Source organism: Bos mutus, chromosome 8 (genome assembly GCF_027580195.1).
Source record: "Bos mutus isolate GX-2022 chromosome 8, NWIPB_WYAK_1.1, whole genome shotgun sequence".
NCBI lineage: Eukaryota > Metazoa > Chordata > Mammalia > Artiodactyla > Bovidae > Bos > Bos mutus.
The window spans coordinates 103792591-103808252 of NC_091624.1; the positions used below are offsets into that span (position 1 = coordinate 103792591).

Consider the following 15662-nt stretch of genomic DNA (forward strand, 5'->3'; position numbering starts at 1 on the left):
CTTTCAGGATGTCCTTGCTTACTTGTGATTTTTTTCTTAACCTGACTCATTCTTTAACTCTCACCTCAAGTCCAAAGCCAGGCTCCTCGGTAAATGCTACTGGAGTGTGTGTGTTGGTGGAAATCTATTTCCAGTACAATTACAATATTCACCTGAAGAAAAGTTTAAAGGTCTCTCATATTGCTCAGTGGCTATTAAGAAATGTAGTTCAGGGACTTCCCTGGGGGTCCAGTGGTTACGACTCTGTGCTTCCACTGCAGGGGGCATGGGATTGATCCCTGGTCCAGGAGCTAAGATCCTATAAGCCACATGGTGTGGCCAAAAAAAAGTAGGAAGGAAGGAAAGAAAGAAAAAGAAATATAGTGGGTCACATGTTTCATACAGATTCTTCTCAGCTTCCTTGTTTGTAAATTTCTAAAGCTATCCTGACCCTCATGGGTCAGGGTTGGGATGTAGTGGGTACTCTCTGTGCAGCTCCCGCGTGCCCTGCTGGGCACTCAGAGGCAGGCCCCCAGCTCTCGCTCCGCAGGGCAGCTGCAGCCCGGCCCAGCAGGAACCGCTTCTGTTTAGCAGGAGCTTCCAAAATAGGTGCTCTAATCCTGCCAGCCAGCCGGTCGCTGCCTGAGCTGTGTCTGCCCTCCCCGCCCAGCTGCCTGTCACCGGCTGGGCCTGACGAAGCCCAGAAGACCGAAGGCTCAGTCGCTGCCCAAAAACCTCGGGATTTGTTTGCTGCTCGTGCCTCAAACCGAGGCGCCAGCCCAGGGACAGAGCCTGGCCTGTCAGGAAATCCAGGCACAATCTCCGCTGAACTTTGGATGGGACTTGGGGCTGGGGTTCAGCAGGGACCTCTGGGTGGGGCTGGACGTCTTGAAGCCCCTTTGGCTCTGTCCCGTCTCTGGGCGGCCCCTCCACTCTGTTCACCCGGCCTGGCCTCCCACCCACTCTGGCCTTGATTTTGCACCACTGAATTGGCGCTCTGGGCATGGATAATTTCCATTGTGTTTGTGTGTTTTCCCTCCCGAGATAGACTGCAGAGTGACCTGGGGCAGCTGAGGATGTGCTGGGGGTGGAGGTGAGGGGTGGGGCCTAGTGATGCAGCCCAGGCTTCATTGCAGTTTGTCGCATTTAATTATTTGCTTTGAGTTGTGCATCCCCAGCTAGATTGAGACAACTTAGGGCAGAGATTTTTGCCCCAGTTTTGCCTAATATGGGCTTCCCTGGTGGCTCAGACAGTAAAGAATCTGTCTACAATGCAAGAGACCTGGGTTTGATCCATGGGTTGAGAAGATCCTCTGGAGAAGGGAATGGCAACCCACTCCAGTATTCTTGCCTGGAGAATTCTTGGCATGGACAGAGGAGCCTGGTGGGCTACAGTTCTTGGGGTCACAAAGACTTGGACACGACTGAGCAACTAACACTTCCACGTTTTACACTTTGCCTAATATATCTCTATGTCCAGCACTTGCTTCAAAGGCAAACAGAGTGGACACACACACACGGCATGTATCTGGGCTCTGGTGCCCCCACCAGAAACACAGGCACCTGACGGACTCGGCATCTGAGGACTGAGGGAGAGGAGGGTCTCCTCCCTCCCAGCTCTGGCTCAAGACCCAGCAAGTGGTAGCCCCCCTGAAGAGGGAAGGCACGAGGGGCACCTTTGCAGCAGAGCAGAGCCAGCTTTGCAGCTCCAACCCAGCGGCTGGCATGAACGTGGCCGAGTCCATCAGCCTGAGCTCGCTCTCCGGCTGTAGGGAGACAAAACAGCTTTCTCGCAGTACCCAGTGGATGTTGCCAGCTGTAATCCCGGTCTCTGAGTCCTCTCACTTCTCCCCCACCAGCTCCCCTCTCTTCCTCTCCCGTCAGCCCCTCTCCCAGCCCTGACTTGCTGGCCAGCCTGTGGGTGGGTTCCCCAAGATTGATGGAGCCGGCCGGGAGAGGTCAGCTCCCAGCCTGTGTTTGCGTCAGCTAGCCATGGGGGAAGTCAGGGTGGGATCCTTCAACCTCCTGGCCCACATTTTTCTTGCAGGCACTTGGGTGGGCGTAGTCTGCCTTAATTCCTAGGCATATCCGTACTATTAATAAATTGGGCACAGAACAAACCAGGCTGGGTTTTCGCCCCTCCTTTAAAACATTTTTTTAATTGGGCATGGATGGAAGTGAGGAGTTAAATCCCCATTCCTGGGGTGAGGGCTCAATTCATTTTCTGCTTTTGGTTGCTAAAATGATCGTGAATTAAGAGTTCCCATGAGGAGCAGCCCCAGACCACTCAACCTGTCTGCAAGTTCACTCTGCCTATGAGTCTCAAACTGGGTCAAATTTAAGAGCGATACACCTTACAATTGAGAAAAGGCCAGATTCCCAAATCTAGCTCTTCTATCTGTTCCCGCTCCCAAAATCCCAGCCCCCAGTTTCTCCCTGGTTGTTCCCACTCTCTCCCAACCCCACCAGCCCTGACAATAACCCATCACTGTTATCTCATTGGGTGTTTGCAGACCTCTTTACAGCCATTGTTGTGAGGTTTTTTCCCTCTTATTTGCAAAGTACTTTACAACTTTTATTACAAGTCTTTCCTCTGAATGTGGGGTAACACTGACCCACTTCTGAGAGCTGGATTCCCATTGCCTTTCTAAGTGGTTGGTCCAGATCCCAAGATGCCCGGCACTGGGTGGGTGGGGCTTTTGAAAGTCAAGGCCATGGCCATGGCCTTCCTCATTAGAAATCAGGCTGCTGCCCACTTGCCCTCGGGAAGTTCCACCCAGGGCACGTCTATGTAATGAGGTGGTTGTTACCAAGGTTCACACAGATGTTAGTGCTGGTTTGGGGCTCCCAGCCTGTAGCCTCTCACCTTCCCCAGAGTGGGAGCTAAGCAGTAGTGTTTGAACTTTCTTCCCCTTTTTCAGTCCATCGGGTTCCTGCTTGTGTCAGATGTAAGAGAATAAAAGGTGCCTTCCCCATGGCATAGTGGGAGTTGCTGTAGGTGATCAGAAGTTTTGGTTTTCTTATTTTTTTATCGTATTTAAAAGCTAAGCAATTATAACATTTCAGAATGATACTTTTAAAAATGAAAAAGCCACACAATTTATTAGCCTAATAGAAGCCCCTTCCTGGTGGTCTCAGCTGCTGTCACAGCGTATAGGATGTTTTGCAAGTTGCGTTTTTTTATTTAACATGGGAAGTAGGCATTTTTCTCTGTCATTAGGTTGTCTTCGTCATAATCATTTACATGTGTGCAACATCCCACTGAGTAGGTCAGATGACAAGATCTGTCTGGTAGAAGACGTGGAGACTTTACCCATTTGGAGGTGTGGTAGGTTGTAGGCAGACGTGGTACATTTACGATGCTTTTAGGAAGCTCGTCCTTAACGGCTTTCCTTTGGCTGCTGTTGTAATGCCCGACTCTTCAATCTGGGTCAGACTTCTGCACCTTCTACCCTAGACAAGCAGTCTCTGCCACCATAATACCCCACTTGCTTAAGATATGGGTCCCGGGGCTTCCCTGGTGGCTCCGTGGTAAAGAATCCACTTGCCGACGCAGGAGACATAGGTTCCATCCCTGGTCTGAGAAGATCTCACATGCCGTGGAGCAACTGAGCTCATGTTCAGCAACAAAAGAGGCCACCGCGATGAGAAGCCCATATATGCCCCATGCACTGCAACTACAGAGCAGCCCCCACTCGCCACAACTAGAGAAGGCCCTTGTGCAGCAATGAAGACCCAGCACAGCCAAAAAAAAAAAAAATTTTTTTTAAAGATACATGGCCCAAATGAGTTCAGTTATGCTGTTATTCATTGCTGATACTGTGGCCCAGTTTGCCCAACCAGGGCATTAGCTCCTGTGTTCATAGCTCCTATGACCTCCATCAGAGTGCTTAAATAGCAGGTACTCAGTAAATATTTGTTAGTGACAAATACATACTTGCCGACCTCCAGTGCCTTTCCCCAGCCTGTAAAATAGTTGCTTGACTGTGTAACCCATTCTGTGTGGCAGGTGAGAAGGTATTTTTAAGGCAAACCTTGGTGTTGGGTTCTCAACGCTCCAGGCCAGTAACCAGCAGAAAGACTGGAACTGCTAGGGAGGCTCCTGAGATGAGACCCTGTCTGGGAGGTAAAACAGTAAGTGTGAAAAGAAAAGGGAATGTCCCCTCCAAAAAAAGAGGAATGGATTGAGAGACCTCTGTTTGTGCAGCCTTCTTTAGATGAATCGGAACATAGGAAAGAGGTTGGTTTGCTCATCTTTAAAAGAAAAAGAGTGTGAATCTTTATCTGTGAGAGGCACGTTCTGAAATATTTATGAGTGAAATGGCAGAAAGTCTGAGAGTTTCTTTAAAAAAAAAAATCAGGTAGGGAAAGTGGGTGGAGGTATACATGAGATACGATTGGCCACAAAATGTTGAAAGCTGGATGGTAATTAAATAAGAGTTCGTTTTCCCATTCAGGCCACATTTGGGCCTGAAAAAACAAACAACAACAAAAAGAATAATTGAGTTGTACTGGGTTTGGAATGGAAAGGTGCTGTAGAAAGTCCTCTGTCCGGAGTTAGACCCGAATGACGAGGATCTTTTGAGGCTGTAGCGCCATCTAGTGTTGATTGCAAACACGCTACAAATGAGGACATTGCAAGCGCCTCTCCTTGGTCTGAGGGCCTTTTATGAACTCCCTTGGCCTTTCCAGCCCTCTCACCAGAAGGCTGGGCCAAGGGAGCAGGGCAACAGGCACGGGTGGGGTGGCAGTGGTGGGTGGAGGGTGACGTGCAGGTTGTTGACGCCTCCCCCGGGTTTGGGAAAGAAAGCTGAGTCCAGGAGCCGTCATGTCATGTGGGGCTCTGAAGGCCGGTGACCTTGCTGGAGGGTTCTCAGTGTGACCTGGGCGCAAAAATAGCCTCTCTTGTGACTGTGTGTGCTCAGCTCCCCAGACTGAGCAAACAGCCCCTCACACCTGCACACTGTTGACTCACAGTTACTTGTTTGCAGGTGCAAATGACTGTTTGTGTACCCAGACTTGAGGGGAGGGCCCCCCACCATCCTTTCCTCTCTTAGCTCATGTTCCCTTAGAGCAGGTAGTGGGGCCACAGAACTGGCAGAATGTGAGACCTTAACCCCCAAGGCAAGGGGGCTAAGTCCTGATGGCAGAGAAAGGCGTTACCCTCCTCCTCAAGTCTCCCCGTGAACTAGAGAAAAATCCACTCTTGCTTCTTGTAGTACGATAAGAGCAATCTGGACACCAGAGTGGCTGTATTTAGGGACAGAAAATTAGAAAGAATATAACATTTTTCAAAACAGGAAGCAATACTATGGAGTCAGAGAGACTTCTGGGAGTTCTCAGCCAGGCTTTAAATAGATAACAGGGAATAAGAAAACCGGCCCAACCTATCTCAGCAGGATGACACGAGTGAGATGTGTCCGTTGTTACCTTCTATAGACATTAGGACTTCCTTAGTGGGCCAGTGGCTGACTTTGAGCTCCCGATGCAGGGAGCTTGAGTTCGATCCCTGGTCAGTGAACTAGGTCCCACATGCTACAACTAAGACCCAGCATGGCCAAATCAATTAATCAATCAATCAATAAGTAAATATTTTAAAAAATTCTATAGACAATGGAAGACAAAGGGGGTTGGGAGGGAGGGGCCTGTGAGCGAGTGCAGGGGAGTGGCAGGGATGGCCACGTTCCTGTGGACAGGTTCCACTCTAAGGCATCATTGCTCATAATATGCACCTTTATCCCTTTGTTCCAATAAGCAAGAAAAATGTCAAGGTATGACATAGCATGATCATACAGATATTGAAATGAGAAAAATGAATTACGACCTTCTCATGCAGGGAAGTTTGAAAATTTCAAGAGCTTTCAAAAAAGAGAGTCCCTTTTGCTCAGTAATTCTATATCTAGGGGAATATCCTGAGAAATAACCAGAAATGCTAAGAGTAGTTTACTGAATGAGCTTTGTCTACAAAAATCAGAAACTGGGTAATGACTTAGTAAAAATTCAGTGAGAATAAAGGATGGTGCATTTCTGTGATGGGATAATATACACTAAAGTTTCTGAAGAATTTCTAATATGGGGAAATGCTTTGATATGAAGTGAAAAGACAGGCTCAAAATGATATGGCCTGACCTCAAGTAGGCAAACCTGTGTCAATGTGTAAAGTATTACAAAGGATGTAATAGAACAAACTTAATAACATGGTGATCTTTGAGTTATAGGATTACATGTGTTTACTATATTCTTTGTACACATTTCAGCATTTAACTTTCTTGAAGTAAATATTTATTATATTTTTACGGAAAAGGAACTGGAATCTCAATTCTGAAAGGGAAAAAAGAGAGAAAGAAGGTCTTGAGTGGAACGCAGTGTCGGGTGAGACCCCAGCTCTGAAGCAGCGGAGGGTCCAGGTGCTGGTGGTCTCTGCCGCCCTGCCTTCCCCTTCTCACAACCAGGGAGAGCCCTGCTGTGTCTGTGATGTCGGCGGTGAAACGTCCACTCCCCAGGACAGGCCTTGGAGCCAGTTCTCCAGGGTGAGGGCAGAGTGAGGAACAACATGGCAGCCCAAGGTGGCCCGTCTTCCACTCCTTGCAAGGGAAGGCCATCGTTTCTGTGGTCTCTGATTTCTGGGCATAAGCAGAGAGCTAATCCTCTGTGTTGCTTCCCACCCAGTAGATATGTTTGATGACTTCTCGGAAGGCAGAGAGTGTGTCAACTGTGGGGCCATGTCCACCCCACTGTGGCGGCGGGACGGGACGGGACACTACCTGTGCAACGCCTGTGGCCTCTACCACAAGATGAACGGCATCAACCGGCCCCTCATCAAACCCCAGCGCCGCCTGGTAAGCAGGGCCTGGTGCCACGTGGCCAGGGCGGGGGCAGGTGCCACATGGCCAGGGCGGGGGCAGCGGGCTTGCTTCTCTGCTTCTCTCAGCTCCCGGCTTCGGGCTCAGCCTCAGTGGGCAGCTCCTGGTTTCAAATCTGGGGTTTCAAATTATCTGTCAAAGAAGGTGCAGGTTGAAGGATTGGGTGGGTGGCAAAGAGTCATTTCGTCCACCTTCAGTGTTAGTTTGAACTGTGAGGATGGTCCAGCCCATTCAGTTCAACCCCTTAATTATGCAGAAGTGAAAAGTGAGGCTGTGCCTTGCCTGCATTGTGTGGTGTGTCTCCTGTGCTCACGTCAACCCTGTGAGGAAGGCTGACTCTTCCTTTTCTGTTGTGACTCACTCAGTTTTCAGCTGATCCGTTGACAAACCCAAAGATTATGTGAGGGTGTGCTGGGCCCTGTAGCTGGGGAGGAGATAGAAGCAAGTTTTTGGCTCCTAGTTTCCTGGTCATTTCTACCACGATTTAATTTTGACCAATAGCTTTCACAGATATTAGGGAAGGAAGAACAGAGGGGATAAACCGTGGTGCTTGCTTCCCTCTCTTGAAGTCAGTGTTTGAAGTCTCTGGGATACAGTAATTGTCAACTCCCGCCCCTGAGGCCCAGGTTAATTCTACTTTCCGGAGAAGTTTTTCTGCCTACAGTGCCCAGTGGTTGCTGGGCTCTTCCCTGACGTGAGTGACAGATAATGTCGCTGACGCAGCAGGAACGACCAGGATTTGCTGTCTCCGGCAGCCCAGCCCTCCGTCCCATGCACCCGTGAGAGGCTGGGGTACCCGATTCCCATCATCCGGGCATCGCAGCATCGGAGCATCCCTTGCGGTGGCCCCGCCCCGCGATTGTTCCTGGTGAAGCAGATGCCATGGCACCTGCCTTGGGCCTGAAGGGTCTGTCTCCTGTGTTGCAGTCTGCCTCGCGCCGAGTGGGCCTCTCCTGCGCCAACTGCCAGACCACCACCACCACGCTGTGGCGCCGCAACGCCGAGGGCGAGCCAGTGTGTAATGCCTGCGGCCTCTACATGAAGCTCCATGGCGTAAGGCTCCCTCCGCACCACGTCCCGTACTTTCCTCCACAGCTTGGGTCTCATCCCTCTTCTTCCCCACAGATCATAATTCATTGTCTCCTTAAATATACTTAAATCTGGAAGGTCCAGAGACTGTCTTACAGCAGTCTATTAAGGCTGCTGTAACGATGCCATAGACTGGGCAGCTTGGGTCTCCTGCATTGCAGGTGGATTCTTTACTGACTGAGCCACCCGGGAGGCCCACGGAGCAGCTTTGTGTGTGTGTGTGTGTGTGTGTGTGTGTGTGTTAGTCATTCAGTCATGTCTGACTCTTTGCAACCCCAGGGACTGTAGCCTGCCAGGCTCCTCTGTCCAAGGGGGATTCTCCAGGCAAGAATTCTCCAGGCAAGTTCTCTAAAGTGGGTAGCCATTCCCTTCTTCAGAGGATTTTCCCTACCCAGAGATCTAACCCAGGCCTCCTGCATTCCAAGTGGATTCTTTACTGTCTGAGCTACCAGGGAAGCCCTACTGGGCAGCTTAACCAACAAAAATTAATTTCTGTGGTTCTAGAAGCTAGAGGTCTGAGATCAGAGGCCAGATCAAGGGAGGACCCCCTGTCTGGTGGCAGATTTCTTACTCTGTCCTTACATGGTGGAAGGGGCAAGGATGCTGTGGGGTCTCCTGTATAAGGCCACTAATCCCATTCATCAGGGCTCAACTTCATGACCTCATCACCTTCCAAAGGCCCCACCTCCTAATACAATCACCTTGGACTATAGGTTTGTGAACATGTCAGTTTGAGGGGGATACACATTCAGACCATAGCAGAGACATTGCTAGGGAACATCACTTCCATCTTTAATACTACCTAAGTCTAATTCCCATTTTACCGATGAAAGAGACTCAAAAGTAGTCTGTATATGTGGTAGTATGATATATAACAAAGGTAACAATTCAATGGATAAAGAATAGCTTTTTAAGAATGCTTGTATTGACCCAGTCTGGAACACAGAAATGAAACTTGGCCTCTGCCTCCTACCAAAATCAAAAATAAACTTGGGTGTATTAAAGATATGAAATGTAAAACCTCTTTAAAAAGGGACAGTAAAAATACTAGAAGAAAATATAGAGGGAGAGGTTATATAACCTTGGGGATGGGAGGAGAACTTTTCTTTGGCAAATTTTCAAAACTCTTAAAGCCATAAAAGAAAAAGATATATTTGGTTGTATACCAATTCATATTAGTATATGGAAAAAGATACCCCAAGAAAGTAAAACCAGGGGGTAAGGGGAGAGGGAAATGAGGAGTTCCTGTTTAATGAGCAGAGAGTTCAGTTTTGCAAGATGAAAGTGTTCTGGAGATGAATGGCGGAGACGGTTGCATAACCGTGAATATGCTTGACAGTGTTGAACTGTACATTTAATAATGGTCAAGATGGTAAGTTTCATGTGACGTGCACTTTATGACAATGTTTCTAAAGTACTAATGTGGGCGGGGGTGCACATGAGGGCAGGATTCTTCTGAAGTCAGGATGGTGTTCAAGAAGGTTCAAGGTGGGCGGAGGGGAGGAGGGCTGGGAGGGAAGGACACTTTCTTCCAAAGGTGGAGGTGCTGGCTCATCTGACTAGGTCGACCGGAAGGCAGTTCAAGTTCACGGATGCTACTGCCCCCTTTTATTTTTTAGCCACTCTGGTGGCTTAGTTCTCTGACCACAGAATGAACCTGGGCCCTTGGTAGTGATAGCGCAGAGTCTTAACCACTGGACTGTCAGGGAATTCCCTACACTTCCTTCTTTAACAATTCCATGTTCATATCTCAAAAGTGGCTGTGGCTTTTCCTTTGGCTTTTGCAGGTGTGGCCTGTATTAGTCCCACAGGAGAGACTAGCATAGACCCGGGACTGAACAGTTCGGTTGGCCAGGCCTGAAAGAAGTCAGATGTAGGCAAGGCACACTATTTTAAAATACTAGAAAGAGGACCCTGCCAGTCTGCCGCTTTCCCTCCCCCAACCCAAGACAGAGTTCAGTGTTTTTATTTTTTCTGTTTTCCCACATCACCTAAAATCTGGTTATTTTCTATTTGTCTGTCTTTCCCAACACACTGTGAACTCTACAGGCAAGGAACTGTGTCTTTAAGTCTGTTTCCCCAGGGTCTAGTACAGTATCCCAAAATATAAGTGTTCAACTCATCTTTTTAATAGAATTGATTTCTTGCTCAAAAGGAGTTCCAGGCCTGATTGACTTAGGCTCAGTCCCAAAGTTTGTAGAGGAATTGCACAGATCTGGCCCTCCCAGTGTGTATTTCTGTGTGTGTGTGTGTGTTGTGTAAATACTGTCACAGATCATGTACAACTGGAAAATCATGTGTGTTGACTTGCAACCTCCTAGGTCCCCAGGCCTCTTGCAATGAGGAAAGAGGGGATTCAAACCAGAAAACGGAAGCCCAAGAACCTTAACAAATCAAAGACACCAGCAGGTGAGAAAAAGATCTCTGTGGAATTCTATGAATAACTCAGTAGCCCTCAGAGTGAATGAGCATCCTGTATGCTCAGGTGGGCCAGCCCAGGCTGCAGAGGTGTAATGATAGCGTCGTCCATTCCCCGCCTTTCAAGACAGAATGAATAACTTAGTGCAAAAGTAACATTGCCATGGAACGTATTGGGAGCTTTTAAAGCAGGTTCAACTCTTGTCATGCCTGATTTTTGCCAGTTACAAAGATTGCAGAGGTCCAGCTAGACCGATCTTGGAGGAGAAAGGAAAATTACTCAGCCCCTCCATCTTTAGTGCTGCAGCTACTGAAGAACTCGAGTCCTTTTGGCTCGCTTTGGGCTAAATGGGGTCAAGAAACACTGGGCCCATGAGTTGTGTTCAGTTAGACTTGGATATTGATTTGTAAGCTAGTGTATAATTAACATTGTGTGTACTTTGTGCTTTACAAACCTCCTTCACAAATACTGTCTCGTAGATCCTTAAAGACCCTCACTAGACCCCATTTATGATCCCCATTTTACTAATGAGCAAGCTGAGGCTCAGACAGGGCAGTGACTTAACAAGGGTCACATAGCTGTGAATGGGTGAAACCCCTGTGGTTTCACTTAGGAAATATGGAAATTCTGTTCAATATACGTTCTGCCTCTCAATTTCTAGATTTCAAGATGAGGACTACTTGGGTCCCCTACCAAGAGCATTCCCTGCTTGACTGACATGTACACACAGCTATATTTAAAATGGATAACCAACAAGGACCCACTGTGTAGCACAGGGGACTCTGCTCAATGTCACGTGGCAGCCTGGATGTGAGGGGAGTTTGGGGGAGAATGGACACACATATACATATGATTGGGTCCCTTTGCTGTCCACCTGAAACTATCACAACATTGTTAATCAGCTAAACTCTAATACGAAATAAAAAATCTAAAAAAAGAGCACTTCCTTCTCAGTCAGTACCACTGTCAAAGATTTTACTGGAAAATGTGGCAGGGGCAGGGAAAATAAGTCAGCTGATCTGATGGGAATTTTATCTTCTAACGTAAGGCCTGACAAGTTCGGATGACTTTCCCTGTTCCACTGCTGAGAACATGACCGAAGTGCTCCTTCTCCAGGTTCCACAGTGGCTTGCCCCTGCTGGCAGTCACGTATTATTAGCACGTGCAGTGTCTCGTAGCTGGTCTTCGGCCTTTCCTCCCCCTTGCACGTTGTGTGTGTGTGTGTCCAGCACCTTCCCCTGGGAACTTCATCTCCTTACATGGTGGAGTCCTGGGGGATCAGGTGTCAGTTCAGGTGTACGATCCCCAATCCGAAACTCCAAACCCAGGGAGCTAGATTTGGCAGCAAGATGTAATCTGGACTGACACAGGCTACTTATAATCTTTATTTATCCCACGTGTGAATATTCACGTTTTGCTGGAGAACTATTAATGTATTTAATTACTGGGTGTTGTCCCAGACCCTGCCTCAGATATTCTATAATATACAGGTCTTGCCCCATTTATAATCCAAAAGTTTTGAATCCTGAGACATATGTGGCCCCAAGGATCTGGGATAAGGGGGGATGAGCCAGTCATCTGAAAAAGTTCCCTTGAAATTCTGCTGCTTCTGCTTCATCATGAGAACTGCCACCCTGCCCTGATGAAGGGCCCTGCTTCTTCTCTCCCCAGCAAGTGTAGACAGAGCCATTAGAGCTGATCTGCCCTGGCTGGCTCCAAGGGCCACCGTCCGTGTGTCCCGGGCCCTGGGCTGGGTGTGCTGACTCTGCCTTGTTCCAGGTCCCTCAGGCAGTGAGAGCCTCCCTCCCGCCACCAGTGCTTCCAGCAGCTCCAGCAGCGTGGCCACCAGCAGCAGTGAAGAGATGCGCCCCATCAAAACAGAGCCCGGGCTGTCATCCCACTATGGGCCCAGCAGCTCCCTGTCGCAGGTACTGCCCGTGGAGGAGTAGACTCTGGGTGGCCAGGCCCCCAGCAGAGGCAAGGGGCTGTCCACACAGGGGTATATTTCAGCATATCTGATCAAGCTACAGCGATTTGGATACACAGCCGTGATACACTCTGTGCCAGGCTTCCCTGGTAGCTTAATGGTAAAGAACATGCCTGCCAATGCTGAAGACGCAGGTTCGATCCCTGGGTTGGGAAGAACTCCTGGAGCAGGAAATGGCAACCCACTCCAGTACTCTTGCCTGGGAAATCCTGTGGACAGAGAAGCCTGTCGGGCTACAGTCCAGGGAGTTGCGAAGAGACACACACGACTTAGTGACTAAATGGCAACAACTGTGCCAAGGCCAGTGAAGACGGGCTGGCACACAGCATGACTGCAACCCGAATCAGACTGTGGGCTCGCTGGGGGACGTGGCGAACCCATCGCAGGCCTTGGGAGGCAGAACGGGGCTTTCTGAGCAAGTCTGTCTCCTCAATGAGGGTGGCTTGATCTTGGCGGCAGGTAGATTTCAACAGGAGGATGAGGTCCCTCCTGGCCTGTGGAAGCTGCAGCAGGCAGGGTGGGAGGCTTGGGGTTGATGAGGGGTCACAGGCAGGATGCTATTGTAATGAGAGCTGGCTGCAGGTCCAGCTTCACACGTGTCCAGAGATGGGCCAGCGGGACCCTCCTGTCCCTCTGTCAGATAAGATGGCAACCCTGCTCCTCCACCCTCTTCCCTCTGTGGCTCCCCCATTCGGGACCAGAATGCCTCCAAACTTGGTCATGGTCTCCCATTAACTGACCTCTTCTCCTCCTGTACTTGAGGTGAGCATGTCCTAATGAGCTTTGTGCTGTCAGAGTGAAGAGAATCCTGTGGGACCAGGAGAGCCAGGAGCCCCCTCTGGGCAGGGGGAAATGGCTTCTCTTTGGAAAATAGAGATTGATGGTGCTAAGATTATAGAAAATGTCTGATGCAATCATCAAAGGCATCTGAGAAACCAGAATAGTCACAGTTACCAGGTCAGTGCTCAGAAGCAGCTGGTCAGTCAGGAAGACCCGTTGCCTCTCATACCTGGGGATCAGGGGGCCAGCAGTGCGGCATGGTACCTCTCCTGCCCTTGTCTTTTGACCCTGTCCTCTGTTCCCCTTCCTGGGGTGCGAGCCAGCCTGGGCACAGCTACAGAGCAGGGCTCCCCTCTCCGGTAGGAAGGATCCCACTGATGGTATTTTATACCTTTCGCTTTCAGACGTTCTCGGTCAGTGCGATGTCTGGCCACGGGTCCTCCATCCACCCGGTCCTCTCTGCTCTGAAGCTCTCCCCGCAAGGCTACGCGTCTTCTGTCAGCCAGTCACCACAGGCCAGCTCCAAGCAGGACCCTTGGAACAGCCTGGCCTTAGCTGACAGTCACGGGGACATAATCACTGCATAATGTCACCCCTTCCCTCCTCGGATTTCTGCCCGGACTTGGGGACACGGGGGACAGCAGAGACGAGGCTCTGGGCTCCAGGGTGCCGGCCTGCTCTGTCTGGGAATGACTCCAGACAACAACTGGGAAGAAACTTGAAGTCAATGATTTGCTTAGGGGATTTTAGCGCATACCTTTTTAAGGTGGGGGACTGGAGAGCTCAGACTCTGATCAGGAGGAGCCCACTCCCTTCACTAGGAGCACACCTCAGCCCCTCCCACGGAGCTGCAGACTTTCTCATTTTTCTGCCCCATCACCCCCGACAAGAGACGAGAAGTCCTTCTCCCCTGTTTCCACCACTGCACCCAAGATGGTGGCCTTTCCACGGTGCTGCGGGCACCGGGGATCCCAGGGCAGGTAGAGCGGTCATCTGTTGTTGGACGTGTGTTGGGATCCCTCGGCCCCGCGGCCGGTCCTGCCCTCGGCCAACACTCCCCTTCGGGCTCAGTGCACCCGCATCCCTCATATTGAATCTTGACTCCAGAAACACTGCGTGTAGGGCCAGTGTTACCAGATGCTGCGTGGGGAGAGTGGCTTCCTCAAACTCGCTACCTGGCAACCTTGCCTCCCTGCAAGTTCCTTCCGCGGCTCAAATCGCTCCTTCTCTTCACCCCCGCCCCCCTCGAGGCCTCTGAAAAGAAACGCCCCTCCGCTGCTCTTGGTGATTCTGCTCGGCCTGCAGTTTGTACTAGTCCCCGAATCCTTCTTCCGCCCCATCACGCTCAGGGGGGTTCCTGAGTAAGAACAAGAAAGGTCCTGCTGCTGAAGCGAATTTGACTAGCAGTCATCTAGGACTTGAGATCCTTCTGGACAGGATGTCTGGTGGACGGCCTCCCCCAACCCGGCGGGGGCTGCGCTGCGTGGGGCCGGGTTGTTGGCCTGGAACTTGCGGATGCGCTGTGGTTCCCTGGAAACGCACCTGCTGCCTGGGCCGCGGGCCGAGTCCATCTGAGGGGCGCGCTGCCTGCACCCGCGTCCTTTCTCCAGCAGAAGGCGTCTGTCCAGGAGGCAAAAATGCTAGGGATTTTCCAATATATATTTAAACAAACACAACACAACTCATGGAAGAAAGACGACGGGTGATGAGAGAAGATACAAGGGCGCGAGGGGGCGCCTACTGCTCCCTCGGTTTGGCAATCGGCCTCCTCTCCGCGTCGCCATCTCTACTCACTATCCGTGACCCGGGGCTCGCGAAGATGCTGCGTTCCGTGCCCTGGCTGCCAGCAGAGTGTAGCTGACTGCCCTTCCTCTGTGCTACTCCACAAACACCCAGCCCCCCGCCCCGCAATCCTCCCGGAGGTAGCAGAGTTCTTTAAGCCCAGGTTCTGTTTTAATCATCATTTACATCGGCTTTCTTCTACGAAAGCCGCCCCCCACCCCTTGTATACCCTTCCCTAACCCACAAAACTGCTAACGTTGTCTTAAGGTGAAATGGCTGTAAAATCAGTATTTAACTAATAAATTTATCTGTATTCCTCTTTCCCTTCTCCTCCTCCCTCCGCGGTGTTTTCTAAGAGGTTCACTGCTGCCGGTTGCAAGGCAGACCTGAGCCACCGAGGCCCCTTTGCTGAATCACTTCTCCGTCCATTCCTTTTGGCAGTTGGCGGAGACTTCCTCTGTAGGTGCTGGGGGTTAGTGACGAGGACACGCATCCAAGCCCTGCTACTGACTAGTCTGTGACTTGACAGGTAACCTCTAGGTTTGGTTACCTAGGGCGGGTTGAACCAGCCCTTAACTGAAGTTCCTGTGGCCTTTTAGAAGTTGCCACCCCAGGAAGGGGGCTATCTTTAGAGCTGCTGGCAAACACCGGTAGCTGGAGTGTGAAGGAGAGCTGCGAGGTAGTACTCTCCAGTCCACCTTATTTTACAGTGTGTACTGGAGGGTCACGCTGAGTTGTTTGCCATCTTCTCCATTATGGTTTG

General features: G+C 50.2%; 1 protein-coding gene across 4 annotated transcripts in view; it reads left to right on the forward strand.

The window, feature by feature from the left end:
• GATA4 (GATA binding protein 4) overlaps positions 1-15237 on the forward strand; it is a 78895-nt gene extending 63658 nt beyond the window's left edge. For 3 of the 4 annotated variants that reach the window (XM_070376023.1, XM_070376024.1, XM_070376021.1), the window contains exons 3-7: positions 6649-6818; positions 7770-7895; positions 10253-10340; positions 12130-12278; positions 13522-15237. In XM_070376023.1, the coding sequence (XP_070232124.1) occupies positions 6649-6818; positions 7770-7895; positions 10253-10340; positions 12130-12278; positions 13522-13704 (716 nt within the window). In that variant the 3' untranslated portion in view covers positions 13705-15237. The remainder of the gene's footprint in view (positions 1-6648; positions 6819-7769; positions 7896-10252; positions 10341-12129; positions 12279-13521) is intronic. The other variant, XM_070376025.1, reaches the window with a different exon arrangement.
• Positions 15238-15662: the final 425 nt, after the last annotated feature.